Below are 25,771 nucleotides of genomic sequence, written 5' to 3'. Positions count from 1 at the left end.
AACTTGGAAGTTTAAAATCTGACTGAGAGGAGGGGTGTTTGTCTCCAGAACCCACCTGCTACAGGTGTCAAGTTAGACCCTCTGTTGTGCTAGTTTTGTCACCGCTTTAGTTGGCATTGTATCCTTGAAAAAAGGGAAAGCACCCAAAAATGCTCAAGTTCATCATAAGCCCTCAGGCCAGTTTTTAAAATACAACTCTTTAGGTGTATTTAGTTATAAAACTCAAGGAATTTGGATTTTTAAAAAGTTGACTAAATTTCCACGTAGTTATACTCTTCAGAAAACATTCGTGATGAGTTTACTTCTCTATTTCTCAAGATATTAAATTCTTAAGACAGTAATAAAGGGAATTGCAGACGTTTTGGGGGGTAACCAAATTAGTATGATTTGGAATTTAGGTAAAAGTCCAACAAGTTTCAAAACTAGCATGAAAATTCATTTATTTAGGCTTATAATTTATTGCTATATGCTAATAAACATTTGTTCCCCCAAACCACTGTTGATTTAAAGTCTTGGTGCGTGTGGCTTGCGTAGGCCTCATGCAGAGGTAGCAAATGTCCTAAGGGGTTTTTGAAGGTATTGAGAAGCTTGCTTGAAGAAGAACAATATTGAGACCTTTTTATTCTGTATTGCAAAATACAGAAGGGCAAAACTGAGGAGATGGAGTTTCAAGGGGGTGCAAATGTAAGCTCCTAAGTAAGGATTTTCTACCAACTATTGAAGTGTACATTATGGAAATGGACTGCTTTACCAGAGACCCCAAGAGGGATGAAATTGGAGGGAGGAGTAGGATTTCAACATAACATTTGAGATGAAGAAAATCAGTACATCAGCTTGAACAAACGTGCCTTTAAGAGCACATGTGCTGACTATCTTTGACTAAAGGACCCTAGGGAAATTTCTGGATTCTTTTTAGGACAGTTTTTACTGAAAACCGTTATCTTAACTGAGTATATAAGAAAAGTTGAAGATCAAGGTTTAGAGAAATGTGTCTCACTTGTCTTAAAACTATGAAAATGTTAACAATGAGCTACTAAAGTTGGAATATAAATTTTAAATACTAAAAACAAGTTGGCATTTGTTTTCAAGAAATACTTTATCAAGGCTGTTGAATAAATCCAATATAGAACTGGATCATTAAGTTTTCATTTTCCTCTTAAAACTTCAAAGGAGAATAAAGTTGAAGACGTTGGATAAACAAGAAGGGGCCAATTCTAGAGAAATTCTTAAATCACAGTTTTGAGAGGGCAGTTAACTCATAGTGTCAATGGAACATTCTTTGATGTTTATTTTCTAGGGTGCTTGGATTTTTCATAAGACTGCAGAGCCATAACTTGGGCTTAGAATCACTGCTTTTGGAATTCTTTATATGTAGCTTAAACTGGAGATTTTACTACCTTACCAGACACATAGGTGCTCAGTTATTAAGTGGAGTGTTCCTAGGAAGATCAGTCTCACTCTGAAATCGGCACTGGATTCAGTTGTCATCTGTCATCAAACATACAGGAAACAATTCTGTAGTATAGTTGCTAGTCTTTTGAGCCCACATCATAGTTGAGGCTTGAGTAAATAGTGCTATGAATTGGCTGAGATGATTTTTACAACATCTTTTAATGCTGGCTTCTTAGTTTTTACAATTCAATTAGCTTTCAGACTACTATGGTTCTCTTCCAAATTTATAGAGAGATTCTTCATAGAGAGTTAATACAATAAGTAACATCAGCCCGTGCACACTTGTTAATGCTTATTTGTCCCTCTGGGAAATAGGCCAGTAAATTTTTATCTTGAGTGGTTATTTTAGTAAAAGTAATCCAAATCAAATCAAAACATTGAAATATCTATCCCCTTGGGTTGTAGATATGATTTCTTTTTAACTGCATATGGAAACCACTCAAGCTTTAGGTGCTAATAGTGACAGAAATTACTGACACATTGTTTTTATCCTTTGCCAGAAACTTTTACATTTAAAAATCCTTTCAATTCTCATACACCACCTAATGGAGGAGATATATTGTTTCTCCCATGCTGTAAGGAAGCTGAGTCACAGGGAAATAGATTGCCTGCTGCTGCTAAGTCGCTTCAGTCATGTCCGACTTTGTGCAACCCCATAGATGGCAGCCCACCAGGCCCCACCGTCCCTGGGATTCTCCAGGCAAGAACACGAGTGGGTTGCCATTTCCTTCTCCAATGCATGAAAGTGAAAAGGGAAAGTGAAGTTGCTCAGTTGTGTACAACTCTTAGCAACCCCATGGACTGCAGCCTACCAGGCTCTGTCCATGGGATTTGCCAGGCAAGAGTACTGGAGTGGGGTCCCACTGCCTTCTCCAAGTAGATTGCCTACTGTCACAGAACTAGTTAAAGGGGGAGTCAGAATTGAAGTTCAGTTTGATTGCAGAGCTCATACTTAATGAACTACAACCTCTGTCCTATAGTTAACAAGAGATAGAGGAGACAAAGTGGAAGTTAAGCCCTAAAAGGCTCAAAATGACAGTTACACTTTCTGAAGAATGTTAAGATAGATTTGTATGTGGAAGTACTATACTAAGCACAAATTAACTTCTAAAGTACTCCATGATACTGCTACTATCACACTGCAAGGACACATTCTCTGAGAGTGGTGTTCTGGTAACCCTGGACCTGGGTTTTTGTGTGTCAGCCCTTAATAGCAGTGTCCAGCTCTGAGAAAACTGCCCCACCTAACTGTCCACAGCAAGTCTGCAAATCTATAGGTCATATTTGGTTGTACTGCTATTAAGGCATCCTAGCATCAAACAGCATTGTTATCTCACTTCATGTGTCTCTTGAGAAGCTAATCAAAATCTAAGAGAAAATAGAACTTTTGTAACTAGAAGGCTGCAGAAAAATCATACATTTAAATTGTAAACTTATTTTGCAGATTACCCTAAGCTGTGAAACATACCATTTTCTTTGTATTTCATGTCAATTTAAAGGGCTTCTGGCCGGCTTTATCATCATTAACTTCATTCTGTCCTATAGAGCAATTCTAGGCAGTATCACAGGTTCTCACTGAGCCTTCGGAAATACTCTGGGGTATTGTCTCTGAAGGGCGACCTCCTTCCACCCTCTTCACATACACACACACAAAATTAACAACTCCCTTTTCTATTGTCATCCCTATAGCCATTTCATTATTGCTTATGTTACATCATATTGTGATTATTTCCCTTATTTCTCTGATTAGCCTATAAGCCTAATAGGCTTGAGCCCAGACTATCTTAGCCCATTTAGTGAGCCCATAATCTCATGGAGCACTCAATATCATGTTAATTCCCTTCATAATTGTTGAATGCATTGATAGCAATAATGCATTGATACCAATATTAGGATGACTACTCAAAACAACTGGCTTGTTAGATAGCCAGAAGTTAGATCCTTTCAGTAGAATTTTCCTAAGATCAATTAGATCAAATGTATTTCCAGATCACCAGTATCACAGTTTCATTGAAGGATCACAGAGAAAGAGAAATGAGAAACATGAAATAGTTCTTCCCAGCTAATAAGTTTTATATTTTATACATAAAGTAAGTCTGTGAAGGCTCTTTATCTCTTACTGAGATGATGCATTAGTTAAGGCATAAAGAATTTCACAGAGTGTGTTTTGTCTTCTAGGTAATAAACTTTGACAGTATACCTGATGTAAGTCTTAGGAAAACTGTGTGGTAGGTTGAAGTGGCTTCTGAGATATTCTTCCTGAAGTGTTAAAGCATTATGGAGGTCAGGAATTCCAGTTAGCTCTGTTTCCATCTCAAGATTTGGGGTTTTATAAAATATTAAGTAATTTTAAAAGTATTAAAATTATTTGATGGCTATTTTCCCCACTTTATCATTCACCTGACTGACCCTACGCTCCATTGCTTAAGACAGCCAAATCCAAATCAACCTTGCTTACACCAATGAAGTTATATTAGCTTGTATGTAAGAATTCAACCATAACAACTATTTATGACTGTCTCTGTTTCTCATCAAGAAACAGTTTTCACTTTCATCTTTGCCACTGAGGTCATAGGGTGTGACCTTTTTTCCTAGCACTGTCTTCGTGTTCTTTTCTTGCTGATCTCCCAGACTCTAACTTTAACCAGCTTCCTGAACACACAGTACTCAGCCTCTAAATGCTGCCTGCCTAAATTCATGGCATTCAGCTGCTTGACCCTGAATTGGGAAATCATCTGACTTCTGGACTCTACTTTCATTTGGAGGACCCAAATATATTCCCAAATTAACTGAAGTTCTAGCCTTATAATACTCTGCTTGCTCTCAGATTGATTTTGCATAATGGTCTCTCACTCTTCATGGTTAAAATGCCTTCCAAACTAGGCATGACCTACCAAATATTTGGGTGTTTTATAATTAACAGACCTGTTCATCGATAATATTCCTGATAGGTCTGCACTCTGAGATTTATTTTTAAGATTTTTCTAAAATTAATTGCTCACTGCCAATAATACCCTCATTTTTAAATAAGGAAAAAGCCTAAGATACTGTTGCATTAGTTTAGGATTTTGACATCAAGATTCTAAATACAACACATGGCAACCGTCAGTTACCTTTAAATAGATAACTGCTCAATGGGATTTATCCAGAGACCTGCGAAAGGAAGCATGGGAATGATGAAATCAGCATATAACCTTGTCTTCAATCTAGTATGAAAATTCCTTATTTTGGCAAAGTTTACTTTTCATCTTGTTTCATTTCCTGTCTTAGTATGATAACCTTTTTATATGAAACTGCTATTTTAAATTTTTGTAGTTTTCATTTGTTCATGTGTAGAAATGTGTAATTTTATTATTTGTGATATCTGATGAATTTCAAGTAACAATTTCCTTATGCATATAAGAACTTTAAAATTAAACTGAAAACATACCTGACATGGAGTAGATTTCCCATAAACATTTAAATTAATATTGAATCAATCTGATTTGTTTAACATGGTGGTAAGTCAGAATTTTTAGAATTCTGTTATCAACAGTCTTACAACTTTACAACCTCTGTTTTCGAAATGTTTACTTTTAATATTCAGTAGTTTTGTATTTAATTTCTCATAGTTGAAAATATGAAACTTCTAGAAACAAAATTTTTCTAGAGTAAATCTTTTTAGACTATGTGTTTGGTTCTGTTACTGGCTCCTAAGGAAAAGAAATTGCAATAATCTGTCTTTCTAAAAAGAAATAATTCAGGATTAGGATTCCTATAAGAATTAAGAATAAAAAAAAAAAAGAATTAAGAATAATGTAGAAAATCAAGAAATAAGTTAGGGGTGAAAATGTCCATTAGATTAATTTGATGATTCTAGACATGAGAATCTGTAAGTTATTTTCTCTCATTTTGTCCTCATTTTTAAGTCTCAAACAATGAAACTTCTATCACTTGAATCTCATTCAGTAATGTATGTAGCGCTATTTATTCATTCAAGTTATTTTGTTCAGAGGCATTTGCCTCTGATACTAGTCTCTTCAGTATCATCAAAATGAATTTGATTTAGATGATAATTAAGCATGTAGGAGAAACATAAGTTTTCCCACTGATTTGAAGATCATGAAATGAAGCAGAACAAAAAGTTATAATTTAGTATAATAAAGTTCCTATTTGTGAATGTTGTCCTAAAGAAGTGTTTAGTATCGCTTGGTTATTTTGCCAGGGGAATGACAATGTAAACAGAAGCTTAAACTGTCCTATCCTAGAGAAGTTAAATGTGGTCATATTCAAATACTTAAAAATTGGCTTGGCTTAAAGTTGTGTGACCTTAAGTAAATTGCTCTCTTCAAGTCTCACTGTAAATTTTAAGTAAAAGGTCTGTCTTGTCCTAAATTTTTATAATCCTAGGACAGAGTCAGTCTACAATGTATTTATTTTATAAATAATTCTGTACACTGACATGTTACTCATTAATCTTGCAGACTTAGGTAGAAACCTCAGTTATCACCTTAGAATTTTGGATATTATATATTTACCTTTTCCATTCTAGAAAAAATTTTAGATTTTTTCCCCCACACTTTTGTCAGATTGTATCCTTGACTATATGAAACATAGCCAACAGAAAGAAAAACAGCTCCATGGAAACTTGGAGAAGGAGAGGCACACACTCATTCTTATTTTTAAAAAATAAGAAAAAATTTTAATGTTTATCAGATATAGCATTTAATTGAATTAATGGGACAATATGAAAGTACTGGATATTTATTCAACTGGCGTTTACAATGACCTTAAACCTTGTTTGAATATTTTGTAAAGCAGTAATAAAAATTATAAAATTTCAGTATATTTTGTCTTAAGCAATATGCTGAATGTTAAATTTTATGTAAGGATCAAGTCATATAAAATATTATAATAGGTATAGAAGTTTCAAGAGTAGTATTTAATGTGTTTTAAGCCATAATGTCCAAAGGGTGTTTGGTTATAATTTTTCTTAAAGTTGACTTTTTTCTTGAAGTAGAGTTCAAGAGACAAATTCAGGTGGATTCAATTTGAAGAATTCCAGTTTCCTTTAAGCAAAATTTCACTTTATTTCAAACTAAAAATTACATTGTATTTGTAATTTGACAACACACTTGAAATGTGTACAGTCTAAAGGATTCAAATTTCAAACCTTTCGATTTAATCTATTGGCTGTAAGCAAGGCCACAACCAAGTATTAATACTTGTAAATCTCCTATTGCAAGAAATTGTATCAGAAGGAATTGGATTATCAAGAATGGCTGCTATGTTTTGTTTTGTTCTGGGCTGTGTGGCATGAAGGATCTTATTTCCCCAATCAGGGAACCCATGGATCGAACCCGTGCCGCCTGCAGTGGAAGCGCAGAGTCAAAAGCACTGGACCACCAGGGAAATCCCAAGAATGGCGACTGGTTTTGATCATGGTTATGTACATAACATGTGTATGTATGTTATATACCTTACCAAAGTAGAGCAGGACAGTTTTATTCATATGCAAATCTATTTTTGAATAGTGTAAAAATCTGACATGGTGATAATTTGAGGTCTATGCTGCTGCTGCTGTTAAGTCGCTTCAGTCGTGTCCGACTCTGCGACCCCATAGACAGCAGCCCACCAGGCTCCCCCGTCCTTGGGATTCTCCAGGCAAGAACACTGGCGTGGGTTGCCATTTCCTTCTCCAGTGCAGGAAAGTAAAAAGTGAAAATGAAGTCACTCAGGTGCTCAACTCAGCGACCCCATGGACTGCAGCCTACCAGGCTCCTCCGTCCATGGGATTTTGCAGGCAAGAGTACTGGAGTGGTCTGCCATTGCCTTCTCCGTGAGGTCTATAAATAAGAGTGAATATAATTTCATCCCATCAAAAAGCTATTAAAATAATTCTTAAAATGCCTTAAAAGTTTTCTGTTTACATTTTTCAAGTGAGATGATCTTTTATTATTAAAGACCTATTCTATGCCCAGTACTTCACAATAGTCTAAAAAAGATGGTCACTGTCTGCAAAGAACTTTTAGCCTAGCTGGTAATATTGTACTGACTTACAGGAAACAACTAGAGAAGAGTGGAGTGTAAAGTCTGTCTTACGAACTTGAAGTGCGCAGTAGAACCTCAAAGAAAATGTGGATCTAGACAACGGAAAAGACTTCTTAGAGGAGGTGGAAAATAAGCTCCTATCTATTGAAAAATAGATAGGATTAACTCAATGAAATGAAAGAATTGGAGACTTAGTGCAGAAAACATGAAGAAAGTCATGATCAGGTAAGGAAGAGTAGTTGCAGTTTTAAAACAGATTGGTTCTTGGGGAGATGGTAGGGAAATAAGTGTACATGTTTGAGATTGTTTTCCTTCCTCTGCATAATGTGCCCTAATTTCTAATTGAAGAAAAAGAGAGTACTCAGATTGCCTGCAGTCTCTTGAAAAATAAAAATGTGATCTGAAGGAAAATAAAACATGAGTTGTAAGAAATATTAGAAGGAAGCCTAGGCTTAAGTTAGATCGGATTACCCTAAACATTGGGCAGTCTAGGCCTTTAACTCAGCAAATCAAATGAGAAATCTTGAGAGGAAGAGGTTGCATGGCCAAAAGCCTACTGTCAGGGATACTTTTTGCCCAGTTGAGATTGACCTTACCACTACAGAAATGATTATGAGTTAATACTGTAGTACTGTTGTTAAGCCAAATAAAAACATTACTCCTTTTCCAAACCTCTAATTTTCATCCACCCTTAGCTCAAATTATTTACTCTTAGGATGTGCTTTCCCTCATCTTTCGCTATCTAAATATTTTTAGGGTATCTAGCCCCTGCATGAAATTTTCCCAGTTCACTTTTCTCCTCATACAGAAATATTGTTTCTCTCTTTTTTGCTCCTATACCTGCCCTAGAACAATTAATACATCCTTCTTTATGGGTAGAGGGTTTTATTTTTTTTTAAGCACATTAGCACAGATTAGTTTATTTGGCACCTCTCCCAGGTAACATCCTAACCCAGTTAAAATGCCTAAGAAGTGATTCTAATGAAATCTGATCATGGGACGGTCCATCTATTTTATTTTTCATTATATACTCTGCAAGATGCTTGATAAATGCCAATTGATTGCTGAAAATCAGTAGTAATTTGGAGACAGTATGTTCTGGAAAGGCTGAATACCAGCTACATAAATATAAAAATGCCCAGGCTCTTACCTGGTAATTTAGAAGTTCTCCATCTTTAATTGTTTCACATATCAGAGCTCCTCTGTTCTATGCTGCCTATTAACATTCAAGCATTAATTAACTACCTTGAAGAAATTTCCTTTTAAAATTTTAAAGCCAGAAACCTATGCATAGGGGAATGAATAGTTGGAAAGCCTATGAAACTTTGAGGCTATTAGTGATCTAGCTGATCATCTAAAACTTTCCAAGAAAGTATAATTTAACCGTATCCTATTGGCTTTTATTTGTTGTCTCTGAGGAGATGGACTTCCCTGGTGGCTCAGCTGGTAAAGAATCCTCCTGCAATGCAGGAGACCTGGGTTCCATCCCTGGGTTGGGAAGATCCCCTGAAGAAGGGAACAGCTACCCACTCCAGTATTCTGGCCTGGAGAATTCCAGGGACTAGTCCATGGGGTTGCAAAGAGTCAGACACGACTGAGCGGCTTTCACTTCACTGAGGAGATGAGGCTCTCCCAGTGGCTCAGCAGTAAAGAATCCTCCTGTAATGCATGAGATGCGAGTTTGATCCCTGGGTCAGGAAGACCCCCTGGAGACGGAAATGGCAACCCACTCCAGTATTCTTGCCTGGGAAATCCCATGGACAGAGAAGCCTGGCGAACTACAGTCCGTGGGGCCTTAAAAGAGTAGGACACAAAACTGAGCCACTAAGCACACGTGCACACCCTGAGGAGACGGGAGATGCAAGTAGAATGAAAAGTCCTTACGTTAAAAGATACTTCTCAGAAAAAAAAATTCCGAGAGCCAGCATTACTATAATCACAAAAATAACTATTGAACATCTGCTACAATGCTTTAAAGTGATTAGAGTTAATGGTATGCTTCTGAATCCCTCTGCTTACTAGAGCTACTTTATTGACTGAAATGGGTTTTCTTATAAACTTTCTTGGACAATTTTATAAAAGACTATCCAAGTCACTTGAAAAAAGCTTTCAGAAATAAAAGAAAAAATTGTGGATCAAATATGGAACTTGTTTGTTTTCTGCTAGGACATTTAAGTTATAATGTGATAAGGATTTATTTTTATGTACCCTTAGAGCTTTTATATAAAACCTATAGGACATTTTTGTCTGATTTCCAAAACCTAGATATAAATTACATTTTTTTTGAAAAGTCTAATGTTGCTTTTGGGTTTGATTTGGCTTTGAGGGAGGTTGACATATTTACCAGACATATTTAGCCAGCAGTCAGGAATTCAACCAGCAATTAAATAATGATTCCCATGGTGAAGCAGTTTCCCCTTTATACTGATTTGCATTATGACCTGTTTTCTAGGCACTTATTTTGACATCACCACTGCCCCCATCAAAAAAAAAAAAAAAAAATCGTATCTTGTGTACCTAGACCATGTGGAGAAAGGACTGAGACCAGAAGCAGAAAACAGACATTGTCCATACAGAGCAAAGTGCCAGACAACAGCTCGTTCTAGTAAAAGGCAATAAAGGCCACATGTGATGATCTCCTCAGTTCAAAACTGTAAGTAACTAGGGAATTGCAGGGGCATTAGACAGATGTCTCTGCTGACTCAGTAAAAAATGTCTTCATTTTGTAATTTGTGGCCTGTACGCTTGTAAATTAAGATGCTTTGAGTTGTCAAGTACTGGACTTTTCTGGTTTGTGGGTAAGATCCTAAGCCAAAATAGAATGCAGTATTCCCCCAAAAGTAACTTGGGACCTTTGCCTTAAGACCCAAGGCAAAGGTCACATGAATTTAGATAACTAGGTTAGAACTAAGTCATTGGGCCTTGGCCTAGATATTAGGCAAATTAGGGGACTTTAGTCTTGATAGAGCAAGGAATAGGGAGATGTTATGGCCTCTTGAAACCAAAATAATAAAAACATAAAATAATGGAATTTTTAGAAATTAAATCCAGCTCTACTGTATACAGAAGGATTCTAAGAAAGTCTGTTGGCAACAAAACTGGGCATGTGACTACTGTGGTGATCTAGGAGTGAAGAAAACCTGAACAGAATACTGACAATGAAAATGGAGATAAGAGAATAAATTTAAGATATTTCAAAAGAAAAAAATTGCACAACATCGTAATGAGTTGAATAAAAGTGGGTGTCAAAAGTAACGTTTTCTGTCCTGGAAGACAACGATAGTATCACTGAAAGAAGAGAGTTAAGAAAAATTAATTTGAGAAGGAAAGACGTTGAGTCCCATTTTTGTAATATTGAATTTAAAATGATATCCAGGCATTCTTTTGGAATTGCTTTGATTAAAAGTCACTGAATATACAGAACTAGAATTCTGTGTAAAAGTCTGGCTGGAGAGGCAGTGTCAGTTACCCATTCAAAGCTGATACGGGTAGACAAGCTAACTAAAGATCTTTATTAAAGACAATATATCCCTTTCTTTTAAAAAGAAATACATAAACACCTACATTTATGTAAAAAAAATATTTGGGTATGTAGTCTTAAATAAACATTTCCAAAATGAAATTAAAACCTTTTTTTTCTTCGAGTGTCATATCTCAAGCTTCTGCCTTTAGGAAAATTCCTACACTTGTATCAGTTATGAAAGTCAATAACTAAAATGTGTTCATATTCTTGAACCTTCCCTTTGCTTCTATTTACTAAACAAAATCTTTCCCACTGTTACACTGAAGGAATGAAATTGAGAGCTTAAAGTGTAAACAATTCAGTCAGTTAAAACTGTAAAATTGACATAACTTTAATTTCTCAAATGGAAAAGCATGTAATTAAATTGTGGGAAATGTGCTGGTCTCCAATTTCAAGAAACAGTGCAGCACAAAGGCCTGGCATTCTGGCTGAAGAATTGTAATAATAAACAGAAATTTGAAAACCAGGAAGACGAGTTTTCCAAGACAGCAACTGTGGCATTTCAAAAGAGATATAACAAGAAATTCCAGAAGATGGTCAAAATAGGTTTAGATAATTGAGATTCCTTATTTAAATACTTGTTTTTGATGGAGAAAAACAGTTAAGAGGAGATTAAGCTAAGAGGTCGAAAACATTTTCTCCTTTCACCCTAAATTGGGTTTGCTTCTGAAGAAAAGCGTTAGCCAAAATAATCAAATAGAGATTCAATACTGCTTAAATTGTACCCAGAAATTTAAAAAGTGACCAAGCAAAAAAATTTTTTTAATTAACTGAAAGTAGTAATCTGGTTTTCTAGAAGTTAGACCTTGCTTTATAGGATTCCTATTTAGAAAGTCAAAGTGTCTTGATTGGTTTCCCAAGTAATTACATGCCCATCATGAGACAGAAATATATTACTCTACATTTTAAATTTCTAATATATTCTACTTTAATGATATGTAAGGAAACCTAAAGTATTAACATGTGCTTCCAAAATAGCCTTTTAAAAACTCAGTAATATGTCTTCTGAATATACTAGAATCTTTTAGACCCTTTTACCTAAATCTTTGAACCATTTGATTAATCCAAATTCAATGAACCTATGTCTTCAAGTCAAGTTATCCAGAACTGGGAACATTTGTTTCTATGTTTCCATCCTAGTTACATCTGACTTACATGCCAGGTCTGATGACTTCTACTATCTTTTCATGACTTCTAAATTATGGAGGTAAGTCAAGATTTAATATTGACTGTAGTCATGTAACATTCATTCTGAACTTGTATTCCTTTAATATTTATTTAATTACTAAGCATTCTTGTAGCATTACACTTTCATTAGCATATTATGGTATATCCTAGTTTGGCTTGGCTATTTTAAATGCATAATTTTGCATAACTTTCAACTACTTAGTATTTCTATATACATCTATATATATCTATATACATCTCGATTTTTGTGTGGTTACCCATATAAACTTCTCATAGACAAATACCATGGGTTTCTTTCTGTAGTCTTTAACTTGAATCAACTCATTCAGACTCTTCATGTAAAATATCACTTGTCTTTGAATCTACTGTAATTCTTGTTTTTCCAAGTGAATGTTTACTGAGACTATAGTGTTCCAAATTTTTCACTTGAGTTCAGTAAGAGTGTTAGATGTCTATCACTGCTGTTCAGTTGCCAAGTCGTGTACAAGTCTTTGCAACCCCATGGACTTTTGTTAGATGCCTCCTGTACAGTATTACAAACCTCTGTCCATTGTTCTTCAGGGACTCTGTTCACTGGATCTAATCCCCTGAATCTATCCATCACCTCCACTGTATATTCACCTCCACTGTTTGGCACTGTGGGGGAATATAAAGACCAGTATGAAGCACAATCCCAGTCCTCATCTTAAAAGAATTCATGGAACTGCAGACATTGCAACCAGACTTTCTTGGGGCGTTTTTACAAGAAGGGTAAGATAAACCTCTCCTATTTGGCTTCCAACTTGGGAACCCAAAGATACTCACATTCTTACCAGAGTGTGAAATGAGAAAAGTAACATGAAATACAAACACTTGGTAGTTGGTGTGTTTTACTCAACTGGCAGAGTAAAAAAAAGCCACTTTAAAACAATGATTTCTGGATTTGAGGTGTTGGTGTGAAACCTGAAGGTACAGAAAACTCTGTGATTAAGTCTTAGGCATATTTCAGTTTGGGGAATTAAGTCCTATTTATTCTGCTGTATTTTGTTGCTTATTTATTGTGTGTCATGCTTAATACTCATTTCCCATTCACCATGTAAGGGGTTAGCTTTTTATCTATTAAAATATTTGAGGGGTTGGATTGACCTCATTGCTTAGATAAATATTAAGGCATTTTCTAAGCTTAATAATTTTGAGATGATGAGTCTTTTGGTGAAATTTGTACAAAACTTTTTATCTCTAATAGACCCAATAGAAGACCTAACAATTCAAAAAGTGTAGTTCAGGGACAGAGCTGGTGAGCAATTATGTTTTTATGATATTGTTGATATTCCAGAAATTAAGTAACTTATAGTAATATATTTTCATCTCATCTCTTTACTTCTTAAACTTTTGCTTAAAACACTAAGTTTGATGTTACACTGGTGTTTTCCATGGGTTCAATAGCTCCAGGAAGGTAATAAAATTTCCCAAATTTCCTTTTAAAAATTTCCTCTTACTGCCTTCTGCATTGCTTAATGTGCTGTTACAGAGTAAACTTCCCCAACACAGAAGAAAAATAACAGTAGAATATGGGATATTTAAAAGTCTTAGCAAGTCTTTTATTATTTCACCAAGGTCTCTGGTAATGTGACCATTTCTGTTGTTCATGATAGAAAACCAATACAAAGATGTATATAACTGAGCTGATATTTGTTAGATATAAACAGCATACAAGACAAATTAGAAACAGCTTACAATTCCCTAAGTCATATATTTCTCAAACTGCTTTCCCTTGACCACTTATATTACTTCAGACTCCTGATTTCAGGTATATTTTGAAGTGAAAGTCACTCAGTCATGTCCAACTCTTTGTGATGCCATGGACTTTACAGTCCATAGAATTCTCCAGGCCAGAATACTAGAGTGGGTAGCGTATCCCTTCTCCAAGGGATCTTCCCAACCCAGGGATTGAACCCAAGTCTCCCACATTGCAGGCAGATTCTTTACCAACTGAGCCACAAGGGAAGCCCAAGAATACTGGAGTGGGTAGCTTACCCCTTCTCCAGTGGATCTTCCCAACCCAGGAATCGAAGCAGGGTCTCCTGCATTGCGGGTGGATTCTTTACCAACTGAGCTATTAGGGAAGCAGTTCAAATTAAGTTTGACTTTAACATAACTCAGAATTCTTTGCAATTATGACTTGTATGTTAAATTCAAGAATAAAATTCAACACTAGAGCTCCTTTTCAGAAAATCTTTTTAGGAAGAACTTCCAGCCACTTAAAAGTTTACATTGTTGAGATTCAAGAATAAGCTAAAATCCTTAGTGCCTTATCAGAAACGAAACTTTAGGTGATAGAAAGAGGCTGAAACAAACGTAAGTGGGAGAATGAGGGAAGCCCAACTAGATGGACAAACCATGCTTGGTGATGATTCTTCCCTATGTATCTGAGATGGACGATTACGAGTCTGTGATTTGATCACCAGAGTTTTCAGTTTGGTTGACCAACACAAACTTCTGCCATTATTTTCTTATAATTTCTTATGATTTTCTTATGATCAGTTCAGTCAAGAAGTTAAGTGATACCCATATGAATAAGTTAAAGTCTTCTATTTCCCCTAAATCAGGCAAGAGTTTGAATCTGTGGTGCATCTAACACATCCCTGTTTGCTTCCAACCGTGTGCCTGCCCCCCTTTCTAAAACAAGACCCAGTTTTTTGTGCATGTTGATGTCTTACTCATCATGCCCCACTCTTTGTTGGAGTGAAGACAAGAGACTTACTGAGATAATCTTGACAGACATGGCTCCAGATATCATCTTTAAAATATTTACTAAAATAAGAAACTCAATCCACTCTGAAAGTACACTTTTCCTAGTCAATAATATATAATTTTTAAATTTTGATAATTTATCTCATTCTAAAAACCGCCGGATTGTGAACCCATGTCTTTTGAGGAACTATTTAATTAAAAGCCTAAGTTAATTTAAACCCATCGTCAATGTTATGACTTGTACTTGTAGTAAGCTCTAGAAGGGAAGACCTTGTTTTGCTCCTTGCAGTATCCTCAGTGTCTGGAAGAGTATTTAGCATACAATGTCAATAAATATTTTCTGACTGAATTAATTAAATATATGTATATTACATGTTTCCATGGGTAATGTTTCTGTTCAGTTCAGTTCAGTAGCTCAATCGTGTCCAACTCGTTGCGACCCCATGAATTGCAGCACGCCAGGCCTCCCTGTCCATCACCAACTCCCGGAGTTCACTCAGACTCACGTCCATCGAGTCGGTGATGCTATCCAGCCATCTCATCCTCTGTTGTCCCCTTCTCCTCCTGCCTCCAATCCCTCCCAGCATCAGAGTCTTTTCCAGTGAGTCAACTCTTCGCATCAAGTGGCCAAAGTTTGGAATTTCAGCTAAAGAGAACATTTTATTTCTCATCTCAAGCTAGTTTCTACAAGTTTAATGACTAAGAACACATTAATAGCAATTTAAACATTTCCTGTCTTATTCTTTGCCAATCTGTAGTCACAGTATTTTTGCTTCACTATTCTTTTAACCAGTTATCAGTCTTTAATAATCTTCTCAGCAAAGCACTATAGAAAATTAAACAGTGTTACATATATAGCCATGCCAACTTTACTCAGCTAGTTAAATCACACACTCCCCAAAACTTAGCAGAATGGAAATATTGTACTCTAGAATATGCTAGTGAGAAAACCAGACCAGACATATCCCCAAAACTAAGATGGCAGACTAAAACAACTAAGTTGACTTTTCTGCGGTAAAGAGAAGAATACTACCAAAAACAAGACACTCATTCATAAGGCTTTTTTTTTTTTTCTTATTTGGGTCATTATTTTCAGTTGCTAACTTTAACATTACTTGTCTTGAAGTATTTTTCTCTTTTCCATTATACATAACCTCTTGAGGTACTACTAGGAGACTTCTGAAAAGATCTTTCTTCCCTATAGTTTAGTACACAAATCTATAAATAATTACTAGAAATTTCTGGAATGTAATTCCTTTGCTAAGTGTAAGGATTTCACAGGAAAGATGGTAGGGTAAAATTTGGATCAGTATGAGATAATAGGCCATCCTATGCCAAAGCAGTCCCCTAACCCTGGTATCTACACATAATCTTTCAGGCATGGCTTTTCTTCCCTTTTTAAAAAAGACCTACCTGATCTGGTGAAAAGTAAGTCTTCCTCCTACATTTAAACCACATTCACTTAGTTCTTTCTCCACAGGTGACCATATCTTTGCTGAAAATTCCTGAATATATATATATATGTATATTTTTCTACAAATGGAAACTACATACTGTACATAAAGTAGAAATATATTTTTTTACTTTATACATTGTCTTACACCTTGATTTTCAACTTATAAATGTTTGATAATCCTTCCTTCTTAGTTTATAAATTGCTGTCTCATTCATTTTAAAGGCTGCACAGTATTTCACTGTGGCCCATAATTTATCCATTGTCTATTGATGAACTCTGAGTTTATTTCTGATTTTTGCTGTTATGATGATACAGTTTCTCACTTGAATATAAGTTCATTAAGAATAAGGATTTTTGTTTTACCCTTGTTTTAAATCTGAAAACTTAGTGTCCAGCAAATGTTTAACAGATGTTTTTGAATGAATGAGTTTGTACTTTTTAAAATGGTGCTCAACTTCCACTCAACATTTTTTAACCCTTTTATGTGCAAAGTACTTGGTGCTCTATTTTTTATTATTTTTTTTTTTAGTGTTTAAATTATGAAAGTATGACACATTTACAGGAGACTTAGAAAAAGAACAAGTTACATATCAGTTCAGTTCAGTTCAGTTGCTCAGTCATGTCCTACTCTCTGCAACCCCATGAACTGCAGCACGCCAGACTTCCCTGTCCTTCACCAACTCCCAGAGCTTGCTCAAGCTCATGTCCATTGAGTCGGTGATGCCATCCAACTATCTCACCCTCTGTCGTCCCCATCTCCTTCTGCCTTCAATCTTTCCCAGCATCAGGGTCTATTCCAATGAGTTAGTTCTTCGCATCAGGTGGCCAAAGTATTGGAGTTTCAGCTTCAGCATCAGTCATTCCAATGAATATTCAGGACTGAATTCCTTTAGCATGGACTGGTTGGATCTCCTTGCAGTCCAAGGGACTCTCAAGAGTCTTCTCCAACACCACAGTTCAAAAGCATCAGTTCTTCAGTGCTTAGCTTTCTTTATAGTCCAACTCTCACATCCATACATGACTACTGGAAAAACCATAGCTTGGACTAGATGGACCTTTGTTGGTAAAGTAACGTCTCTGCTTTTTAATATGCTGTCTAGGTTGGTCATAGCTTTTCTTCCAATGAGCAAGCATCTTTTAATTTCATGGCTGCAATCACCATCTGAGTGAAAAAGTCTGTCACTGTTTCCATTGTTTCCCTCTATTTGCCATGAAGTGATAGGACTGGATGCCATGATTTCAGTTTTCTGAATGTTGAGTTTTAAGCCAGCTTTTTCACTCTCCTCTTTCACTTTCATCAAGAGGCTCTTTAGTTCTTTGCTTTCTGCTGTAAGAGTGGTGTCATCTGCGTATCTGAGGTTATTGATATTTCTCCCAGCAGTCTTGATTCCAGCTTGTGCTTCATCCAGCCTGGCATTTCACATGATGTACTCTGCATAGAAGTTAAATAAGCAGGGTGACAATATACAGCCTTGACGTACTCCTTTCCCGATTTGGAACTGCCTCTGTTGTTCCATGTCCAGTTCTAACTGTTGCTTCTTGACCTGCATGAAGATTTTTCAGGAGGCAGGTAAAGTGGTCTGGTGTCCCATCTCTTTAAGAATTTTCCAAAGTTACATATAGTTCCACTATATGTTATAATTATTCTTTTAAGTAGATAATTAAGATTTTTAGTTGGAGCTTCAGTATCAAACTCTCAAAAATTAATAGAATGAACAGACAGAAAAGTAGAAGGATATAGTAGACCTGAGAAATACTATGAACCAATTCAACATAATTAAGATTTATACAATTTTCACACAACAGCAGGATACAAATTCTATTCAAGTTCCCATAGACTATAAACCAGGAGACACTGGAACATATTCAGGGACATAAAACAAGGTACAAAAATTTAATGGTCTAAAAGTATTGAAATCATACAGAGTCTGTTCTCTTACCACTGAAGAATTATGTTAGAAATCTATATCAAGGGGGGTTCCATGGTGTAATGGTGAGCACTCTGGACTCTGAATCTAGTGATCCGAGTTCAAAAAATCTCAGTGGGACCTTTCCGCCTCGTTAGAAATCTATATCAAAAGATATTTGAAAATAACCCTCATATTTTCAAGTGTAATGTAACAATTACCGAGAGATCTTTGACTTAGCCATTGAAAGCCTCAATAAAGTTAAAAGACTGAAAAAACACAGAAGGTGATTGCACAGAAGAAAGCATTTAAATGAGAAATTAATAGCAAAATGAGTAACTAATATCAAAGATACTTTGATAACTCCATGTGTTTGGAAAATAAATGTCCACTTTTAAAGGATGAGTGTATCTAAGAAGCCATAACAAGGAAAATTGGAAAATATGTGTGACAGAATAAAAATGAAAAGAGAATTTGTTGCATGCAACTGAAGCTGCTCAATGCAACTAAATACAATGTGGAATCTTGAATAAGGAATGAAAACAAATAATGAACATTAGCATAAAATTGTGAAATTTAAACAAAATCTGTACTTTAGTTAATAATACTGTATCACATGTTAATTTCCTGGGTGTTTTATACAACATAGTATTTCTCTATATTCTCAGAATTGAATTAGAAGTTTCAAGCCTCATTCAAAAAAATTTCTTAAAGCACTAACATAGTAAGCTTTCTAGGCTTTTAGCAGTAGTACTAGATGCCACAATAAATGGAACTATCTAACCTTTGAGTGAATATAAATTAGGAACCTAGCATTCTATTCATACTTATTCAAACAATTGGAACCAGTATGTCATAAACTTTTTAGCCAGGCAAAAATTCCTAAGTTTTCTAAAATATGTATATTATATATATTATATAATGTATGTATATTTTATATATATATATACAAAAGAGCTTTTCTACTATACTTGATAAAGGCTTGAGAAAGAATAAGAGATGGAGAAGTTAGAAAACATGAACTAAATTATATGGGAGCACTGAAATAGAAAAAGTGAAACAAACTAGATAAAAGATCATATAGTTGTTTTTAAACATGGCTGCTCATTAGAATCACATCTAGAGCTTTAGGGGAAAAAAAACAATACCTGGGCATTTGTATTTTTTTTTTTAATTCCAAGATAATTCTAATGTGCATCTGGATTTTAAAAAATGATTACAGGTTTTTCTATTAGATGGTAGTTTTAGTGAGATAGAATTCTACTATTTCCTGTTGACCAATCATGATACAGTGGTATTAAGATGAGTAATAGTTACATAATCACAATAGTAAAAGATGTTTATCAGTTTTCAATCAATAACCAGACAAAAAATTAAAATAATTGCAATTGGAAGCCATAATGGAAGCATGATAAACCTAACAATATAAAATAATTACAAACAATTTAGCGAGTAAGTAGAGTGATGTGATAACTGAAGGTGCATACATGCACCTGTTTTCATCCACCCAGCCAGTCTGTGTCTTTTGGTTGGTACATTTATTCCATTTACATTAAGGTAATTATATATATGGATGATTTTATTACCATTTTCTTAATTGTTATGTTTATTTTTTGTAGGTCTTTCCCTTCTCTTGTGTTTCCTGCCTACAGAAGTTCCTTTAGCATTTGTTGTAAAGCTGGTTCGGTGGTGCTGAATTTTCTTAACTTTTGAATGTCTGGAAAGCTTTTGATTTCTCCATCAAATCTGAATAAGAATCTTGATGGGTAGAGTATTCTTGGTTGTAGGTTCTTCCTTTTCATCACTTTAAATATATCATGCCATTTCCTTCTGTCTTGTAGAGTTTCTTTCAAGAAATCAGCTTATAACCTTATAAACTTCCCTTGTATATTATCATTTTTCCTTTGTTGCTTTTAATATTTTATCTTAGTCTTTAATTGTTTTCAGTTTGATTATTATGTGTCTCATTGTGTTTCTCTTTGGGTTTATCCTGCCTAGGACTCTCTGTGCTTCTTGGACTTGGTTGACTATTTCCTTTCCCATGTTAGGGACATTTTCAGCTATTATTTCTTCAAATATTTTATCAAGTCCTTTCTCTCTCTCTTCTATTTCTGGGACTCCTACAGTGTGAATGTTGGTACATTTTATGTGGTCCCAGAGGACTGTTAGACTGTCTTCAGTTTTTTTTCATTCTGTTTTCTATATTCTGTTTTGCGGCAGTGATTTCCACCATTCTGTCTTCCAGGTCACTTGTCTGTTGTGCTGCCTCAGTTATTCTGCTCTTGATTCCTTCTAGTATATTGTTCATCTCTGTTTGTTTTTTAGTTCCTCTACGAACTAAAAAAGTTCCTCTAGGTCTTTGGTAATGGAGAAGGAAATGGCAACCCACTCCAGTGTTCTTGCCTGGAGAATCCCATGGACGGGGGAGCCTGGTGGGCTGCTATCTATGGGGTCACACAGAGTCGGACACAACTGAAGCGACTTAGCAGCAGCAGGTCTTTGGTAAACATTCTTGCATCTTCTCCATTCTATTTTTGAGATCCTGGATCATCTTCACCATCATCATTCTGAATTCTTTTTCTGGAAGGTTGTCTATCTCTACTTCATTTAGTTGTTTTTCTGGGGTTTTATCTTGTGTCTTCATCTGGGACATAACCCTCTGCCTTTTCATTTTGATTAACCCTCTGTGATATGATTTTTGTTTTGGCTGGCTGCAGGATTATAGTTCTTCCTACTTCTTTTGTCTGACCTCCAGAGGATTAGGCTAACAGGCTTGTGTAAGCTTCCTGATGGGAGGGACTAGCAGTGGGAAAAACTAGGTCTTGCTCTGGTGGGCAGGGTGTGCTCAGTAAAACTGTAATCTGATTGTCTGCTGGGTCTGTGCTCCCTCCCTATTAGTTGTTTAGTCTGAGGAGACCCAGCCCTGGAGTCTACAGGCTCTATTGTAGAGTTAATGGTGACCTCCAAGAGGGCTCAGGCCAGGGGCAGCACTTCCAAGGACTGCTGCTGCCAGTGCCCCAGTCCCTGTGGTGAGCCACTGCCAACCCACACCTCCACAGGAGACCCTCCAACACTAGCAGGTAGGTCTGCTCGGTCTCCTGTGGGGTCACTGCTCCTTTCTCCGTGGGCCCCGGTGCATGCAAGATTTTGTGCATGTCCTCCAAGAGTGGAGTCTCTGTTTCCGCAGTCCTGTGGAAATCTTGTGACCAAATCCCACTGGCCTGCAAAGTCAGATTCCATGGGGATTCCTAGGCATTTCGCTGGATCCCCAGGCTGGGAAGCTTGATGTAGGGTTCAGAACCTTCACAACAGTGGGAGAGCTTATTTGGTATTATTGTTACCCACTTTGTGAGTTGCCCACTCAGAGGACTATGGGATTTGATTTGATTTTGATTGCATCCCTCCTGTCTCATTGTGGCTTCTCCTTTGTCTTTGGATGGGGGCTATGTGTTTTGGTGGGTTCCAGTGTCCTCCTGTTGATGGCTGTTCAACAGCTAGTTACAATTTTAGTGCTCTTATAGGAGGAGATAAGTGCACATTCTTCTACTCTGCCATCTTAAATCAATCCCCTCTCTTTATTCTCTTTCATTTAATGATTTCCTTTCTAGATGTTTATCCTAATATTTTAAATGACATATATATATGAGGATTCCTACAAAAGGACTCATTAAATCAAAGTAATATATGAACATTGAATGTTAGTATTAATAGAAGTTATATTCAAAAGCTTTCCACCAGAGTAGGTGGTAATTGTTAACAAAGGTATTTCTTTGTTTAGCACCAAGTGTTTAGCACAATGCTTTTACACATAGTAGAATTAAAACTGAGTGGATCAAGCTCACATTCAAGTGAGAAAAATTTGTTTTTATGATGGCATGTAAGTCTATACAGAGAAAAGGGCTGCTTTCTACACCTAGGAAAAGAGGAAAACAGGCCTCCAAGAAGAGGTGCAATTGAAAGTGGGTCACCCATCTTCCATCATTATCATCACTGATAGTTATAGAGTGACTTCCATGTGCCAGGTAATGTGCTGAGTATTTTACATTATCTCCTTTAATTTTCACATATCCTGTAAGGGAGATATATTATCCTATCAGTTCAGTTCAGTTCAGTTCAGTCGCTCAGTCATGTCCAACTCTTTGCGACCCCATGAATCGTAGCATGCCAGGCTTCCCTGTCCATCACCAATTCCCGAAGTTCACCCACACTCACGTCAATCAAGTCGGTGATGCCATCCAGCCATCTCATCCTCTGTCATCCCCTTTTCCTCCTGCCCTTAATCCCTCCCAGTATCAGAGTCTTTTCCAATGAGTCAACTCTTCGCATGAGGTAGCCAAAGTACTGGAGTTTCAGCTTTAGCATCATTCCTTCCAAAGAAATCCCAGGGCTGATCTCCTTCAGAATGGACTGGTTGGATCTCCTTGCAGTCCAAGGGACTCTCAAGAGTCTTCTCCAACACCACACTTCAAAAGCATCAATTCTTCGGCGCTCAGCTTTCTTCACAGTCGAACTCTCACATCCATACATGACCACTGGAAAAACCATAGCCTTGACTAGACAAACCTTTGTTGGCAAAGTAATGTCTCTGCTTTTGAATATGCTGTCTAAGTTGGTCATAATTTTCCTTCCAAGGAGTAAGCATCTTTTAATTTCATGGCTGCAGTCACCATCTGCAGTGATTTTGGAGCCCAAAAAAATAAAGTCTGACACTGTTTGCACTGTTTCCCCATCTATTTCCCATGAAGTGATGAGACCAGATGCCATGATCTTCGTTTTCTGAATGTTGAGCTTTAAGCCAACCTTTTCACTCTTCTCTTTCACTTTCATCAAGAGGCTTTTTAGTTCCTCTTCACTTTCTGCCATAAAGGTGGTATCATCTGCATATCTGAGGCTATTGATATTTCTCCCAGCAATCTTGATTCCAGCTTGTGCTTCTTCCAGCCCAGCATTTCTCATGATGTACTCTGCATATAAGTTAAATAAGCAGGGTGACAATATACAGCCTTGATGTACTCCTTTTCCTATTTGGAACCAGTATGTTGTTCCATGTCCAGTTCTAACTGTTGCTTCTTGACCTGCATATAGGTTTCTCAAGAGGCAGGTCAGGTGGTCTGGTATTCCCATCTCTTTCAGAATTTTCCACAGTTTATTGTGATCCACACAGTCAAAGGCTTTGGCATAACAGAAATCAATGTTTTTCTGGAATTCTCTTGCTTTTTCTATGATCTAACGGATGTTGGCAATTTGATCTCTGGTTCCTCTCCCTTTTATAAAACCAAGGATATTTATTTATTATCCTCATTTGATAGATAAAAAAAAGCTGAGGCACAGAGAGTGACTTGCCCAAGCCATGTAGCTAGTAAGTGACTTAGTTGGGATTAGACATCAAGCAGTCTAGTCCAGCGTTCTGGTCTGTTCCCACCCAGCCATCTGCCCCAGACTCAGCGCCTCCATGTCCATGTGCCCCAAGTGTGACATGGAGGTATACTTTGGTGAGTGGGTGACCTCCCTGGGGAAGGACTGGCATCAGCCTTGCCTGAAGTGTGAGAATGTGGAAAGACACTGACCTTGGGGGAGTCATGCAGAACATGAAGGCAAGCCCTTTGGCAACCACCCCTGCTACACAACCATGTTTGGACCCAAAGGCTTTAGGCACAGTGGAGCTAAGAGCCACTCTTTCAAGTAGACCCAGGTTTTGAAGATCGTATCTTCAACTGCCTGCTGGGCTGGTGCCCTCCAGGCTGATAGCAGGCCTTCCCCACAGGCACCTGGGGCTCCCCTGCAGACCCTCATCCCCTCAGTAAACCCAGATATTTGGGAGGGGGGAAGACATCAAGCAGTCTGATTCCATAGCCCCATTTTTTTTTTTTTTTTGCTACATTGGGTCTTCATTGGTGCACATGGGCTTTCTCTAGTTGCAGTGAGTGTGGGCTACTCTCTACTTGTGGTGTACAGGCTTCCCATTATGGAACGTAGGCTCTGTAGTTGTGCTGCGTGGGCTTAGTTGCTCTATGACATATGGGATCTTCCGGAACCAGGGATCAAACCCATGTCCCCTGCATTGGCAGGCGAATTCTTAACCACTGGACCACCAGGGAAGTCCCTCAATAGCCCCTTCTTGAATGCTTTATGTGTTCATGAAGAAGAGAAAGGGAAAAGAGGCACTGACGGTAGAAAGAACATACACCAGAGCACCAACTGCACCGTGTTGTTTAGAGAGCAGCAGGTAGTCAGTGTGGCTTGAGCATTAAGGTACGCTTGCCCAAAGATGGCATGGTGGAAGGCCAGAAAGATAGACTGAGCACATATTTGACTAACATATGTTCCCTATATATGGAATTTCCAAACAGGAAGATGGCTATTGCTCTGGCATGAGGGTAGTCTCTGATTTCAGTGTTTTGTTCATGGCAAGAGCATCAGGCTTTTTTATCCTTTCGAAACTATAGCATTCAGTTCTGTCTTCAGAGGATACTGTTCTGGTGCCGACCAGATGGAAGCCTTCCATCAGTAAAGTGTCAATCAGTAAGCCAAGAACATTAGTTCCGTTGGCCAGTTTTCGGTTATCAGGTTTTATGGAGATATACCTAGGACACACAAAAATGTTCAGTTACGAAATATCCCTTTAATAACTAGCAAAACTAAATATATAAGTTTGATTTATAACTTCAAATAAAGGCATAATACCACTTTTATCAGGTTTTTTTAAAGACTTCATTTATAAATCTAAGCCAGTAATTTCAGGCTACTGAAAACAGAGACCCTACTGTAATCTCCAAAGTCATTTTAATTCCACATTTAGGAATATAGCTAACACTGATGAAGTCTCACTACGCAATTATTTCCTGGAGCAAACAATTACATCAAACAATTAAATTAGCTTTTGATTGTTATATAATTTAACTATTTCCAGTTTTTCTTTTTGACTTGCTAAATATTGTTTAGTTTAATTAATTGATTCAATCATTTTGATGAATACTTGATCCTTTTACAGTTTCCCCCTAGATTTAATTTTACTCATTATCAGCACTGACATTACAAATTTTCTCCTGTGACTTTCTGTTATCGAAAGCATTTTTTCAGGTGAGGTTTTGCAGATATTAAATGTCAAGATTTTATTGTCAATTTTTCTCAATAACTATCCATAGTTGAAGAGCAAAACAAAGGATCTAAAAGGACTCTAAAGTCAAAGTGACAAAACTTCCTATTTCCTAGAAAATTCAATAAAATCAATACACATAAATCAAGAAAAAATATATACCTTAACTTTCAGATTGTGCTGTGCTTAGTTGCTCAGTCATGTCTGACTCATTGTGACCCCATGGACTATAGCCTGCCAGGCTCCTCTGTCCGTGGGGATTCTCCAGGCAAGAATTCTGGAGTGGGTTGCCATGACCTCCTCCAGGGAATCGTCCCAACCCAGGAATCAAACTGGGTCTCGTGCACTGCAGGCAGATTCTTTAGCATCTAAGCCACCAGGGAAGA

General features: G+C 36.9%; 1 protein-coding gene across 9 annotated transcripts in view; it reads right to left on the bottom strand.

The window, feature by feature from the left end:
* The window catches only part of KCNRG (potassium channel regulator), a 110,069-nt gene that overhangs the window by 79,292 nt on the left and 5,006 nt on the right, over positions 1 to 25,771 (bottom strand). The window contains exon 2 of one of the 9 annotated variants that reach the window (XM_019971317.2): positions 19,258 to 24,873. The exons of the other annotated variants lie outside the window; for them this stretch is intronic. Within the exon in view, the coding sequence (XP_019826876.1) occupies positions 24,648 to 24,873 (226 nt within the window). The 3' untranslated portion in view covers positions 19,258 to 24,647. Of the gene's footprint in view, positions 1 to 19,257; positions 24,874 to 25,771 lie in introns of those variants that run through there. 9 annotated transcript variants of the gene reach the window in all.

The sequence above is a fragment of the Bos indicus genome, chromosome 12 (genome assembly GCF_029378745.1).
Source record: "Bos indicus isolate NIAB-ARS_2022 breed Sahiwal x Tharparkar chromosome 12, NIAB-ARS_B.indTharparkar_mat_pri_1.0, whole genome shotgun sequence".
Classification (NCBI taxonomy): Eukaryota; Metazoa; Chordata; class Mammalia; order Artiodactyla; family Bovidae; genus Bos; species Bos indicus.
This window is presented reverse-complemented; position numbering and strand designations above follow the sequence as displayed.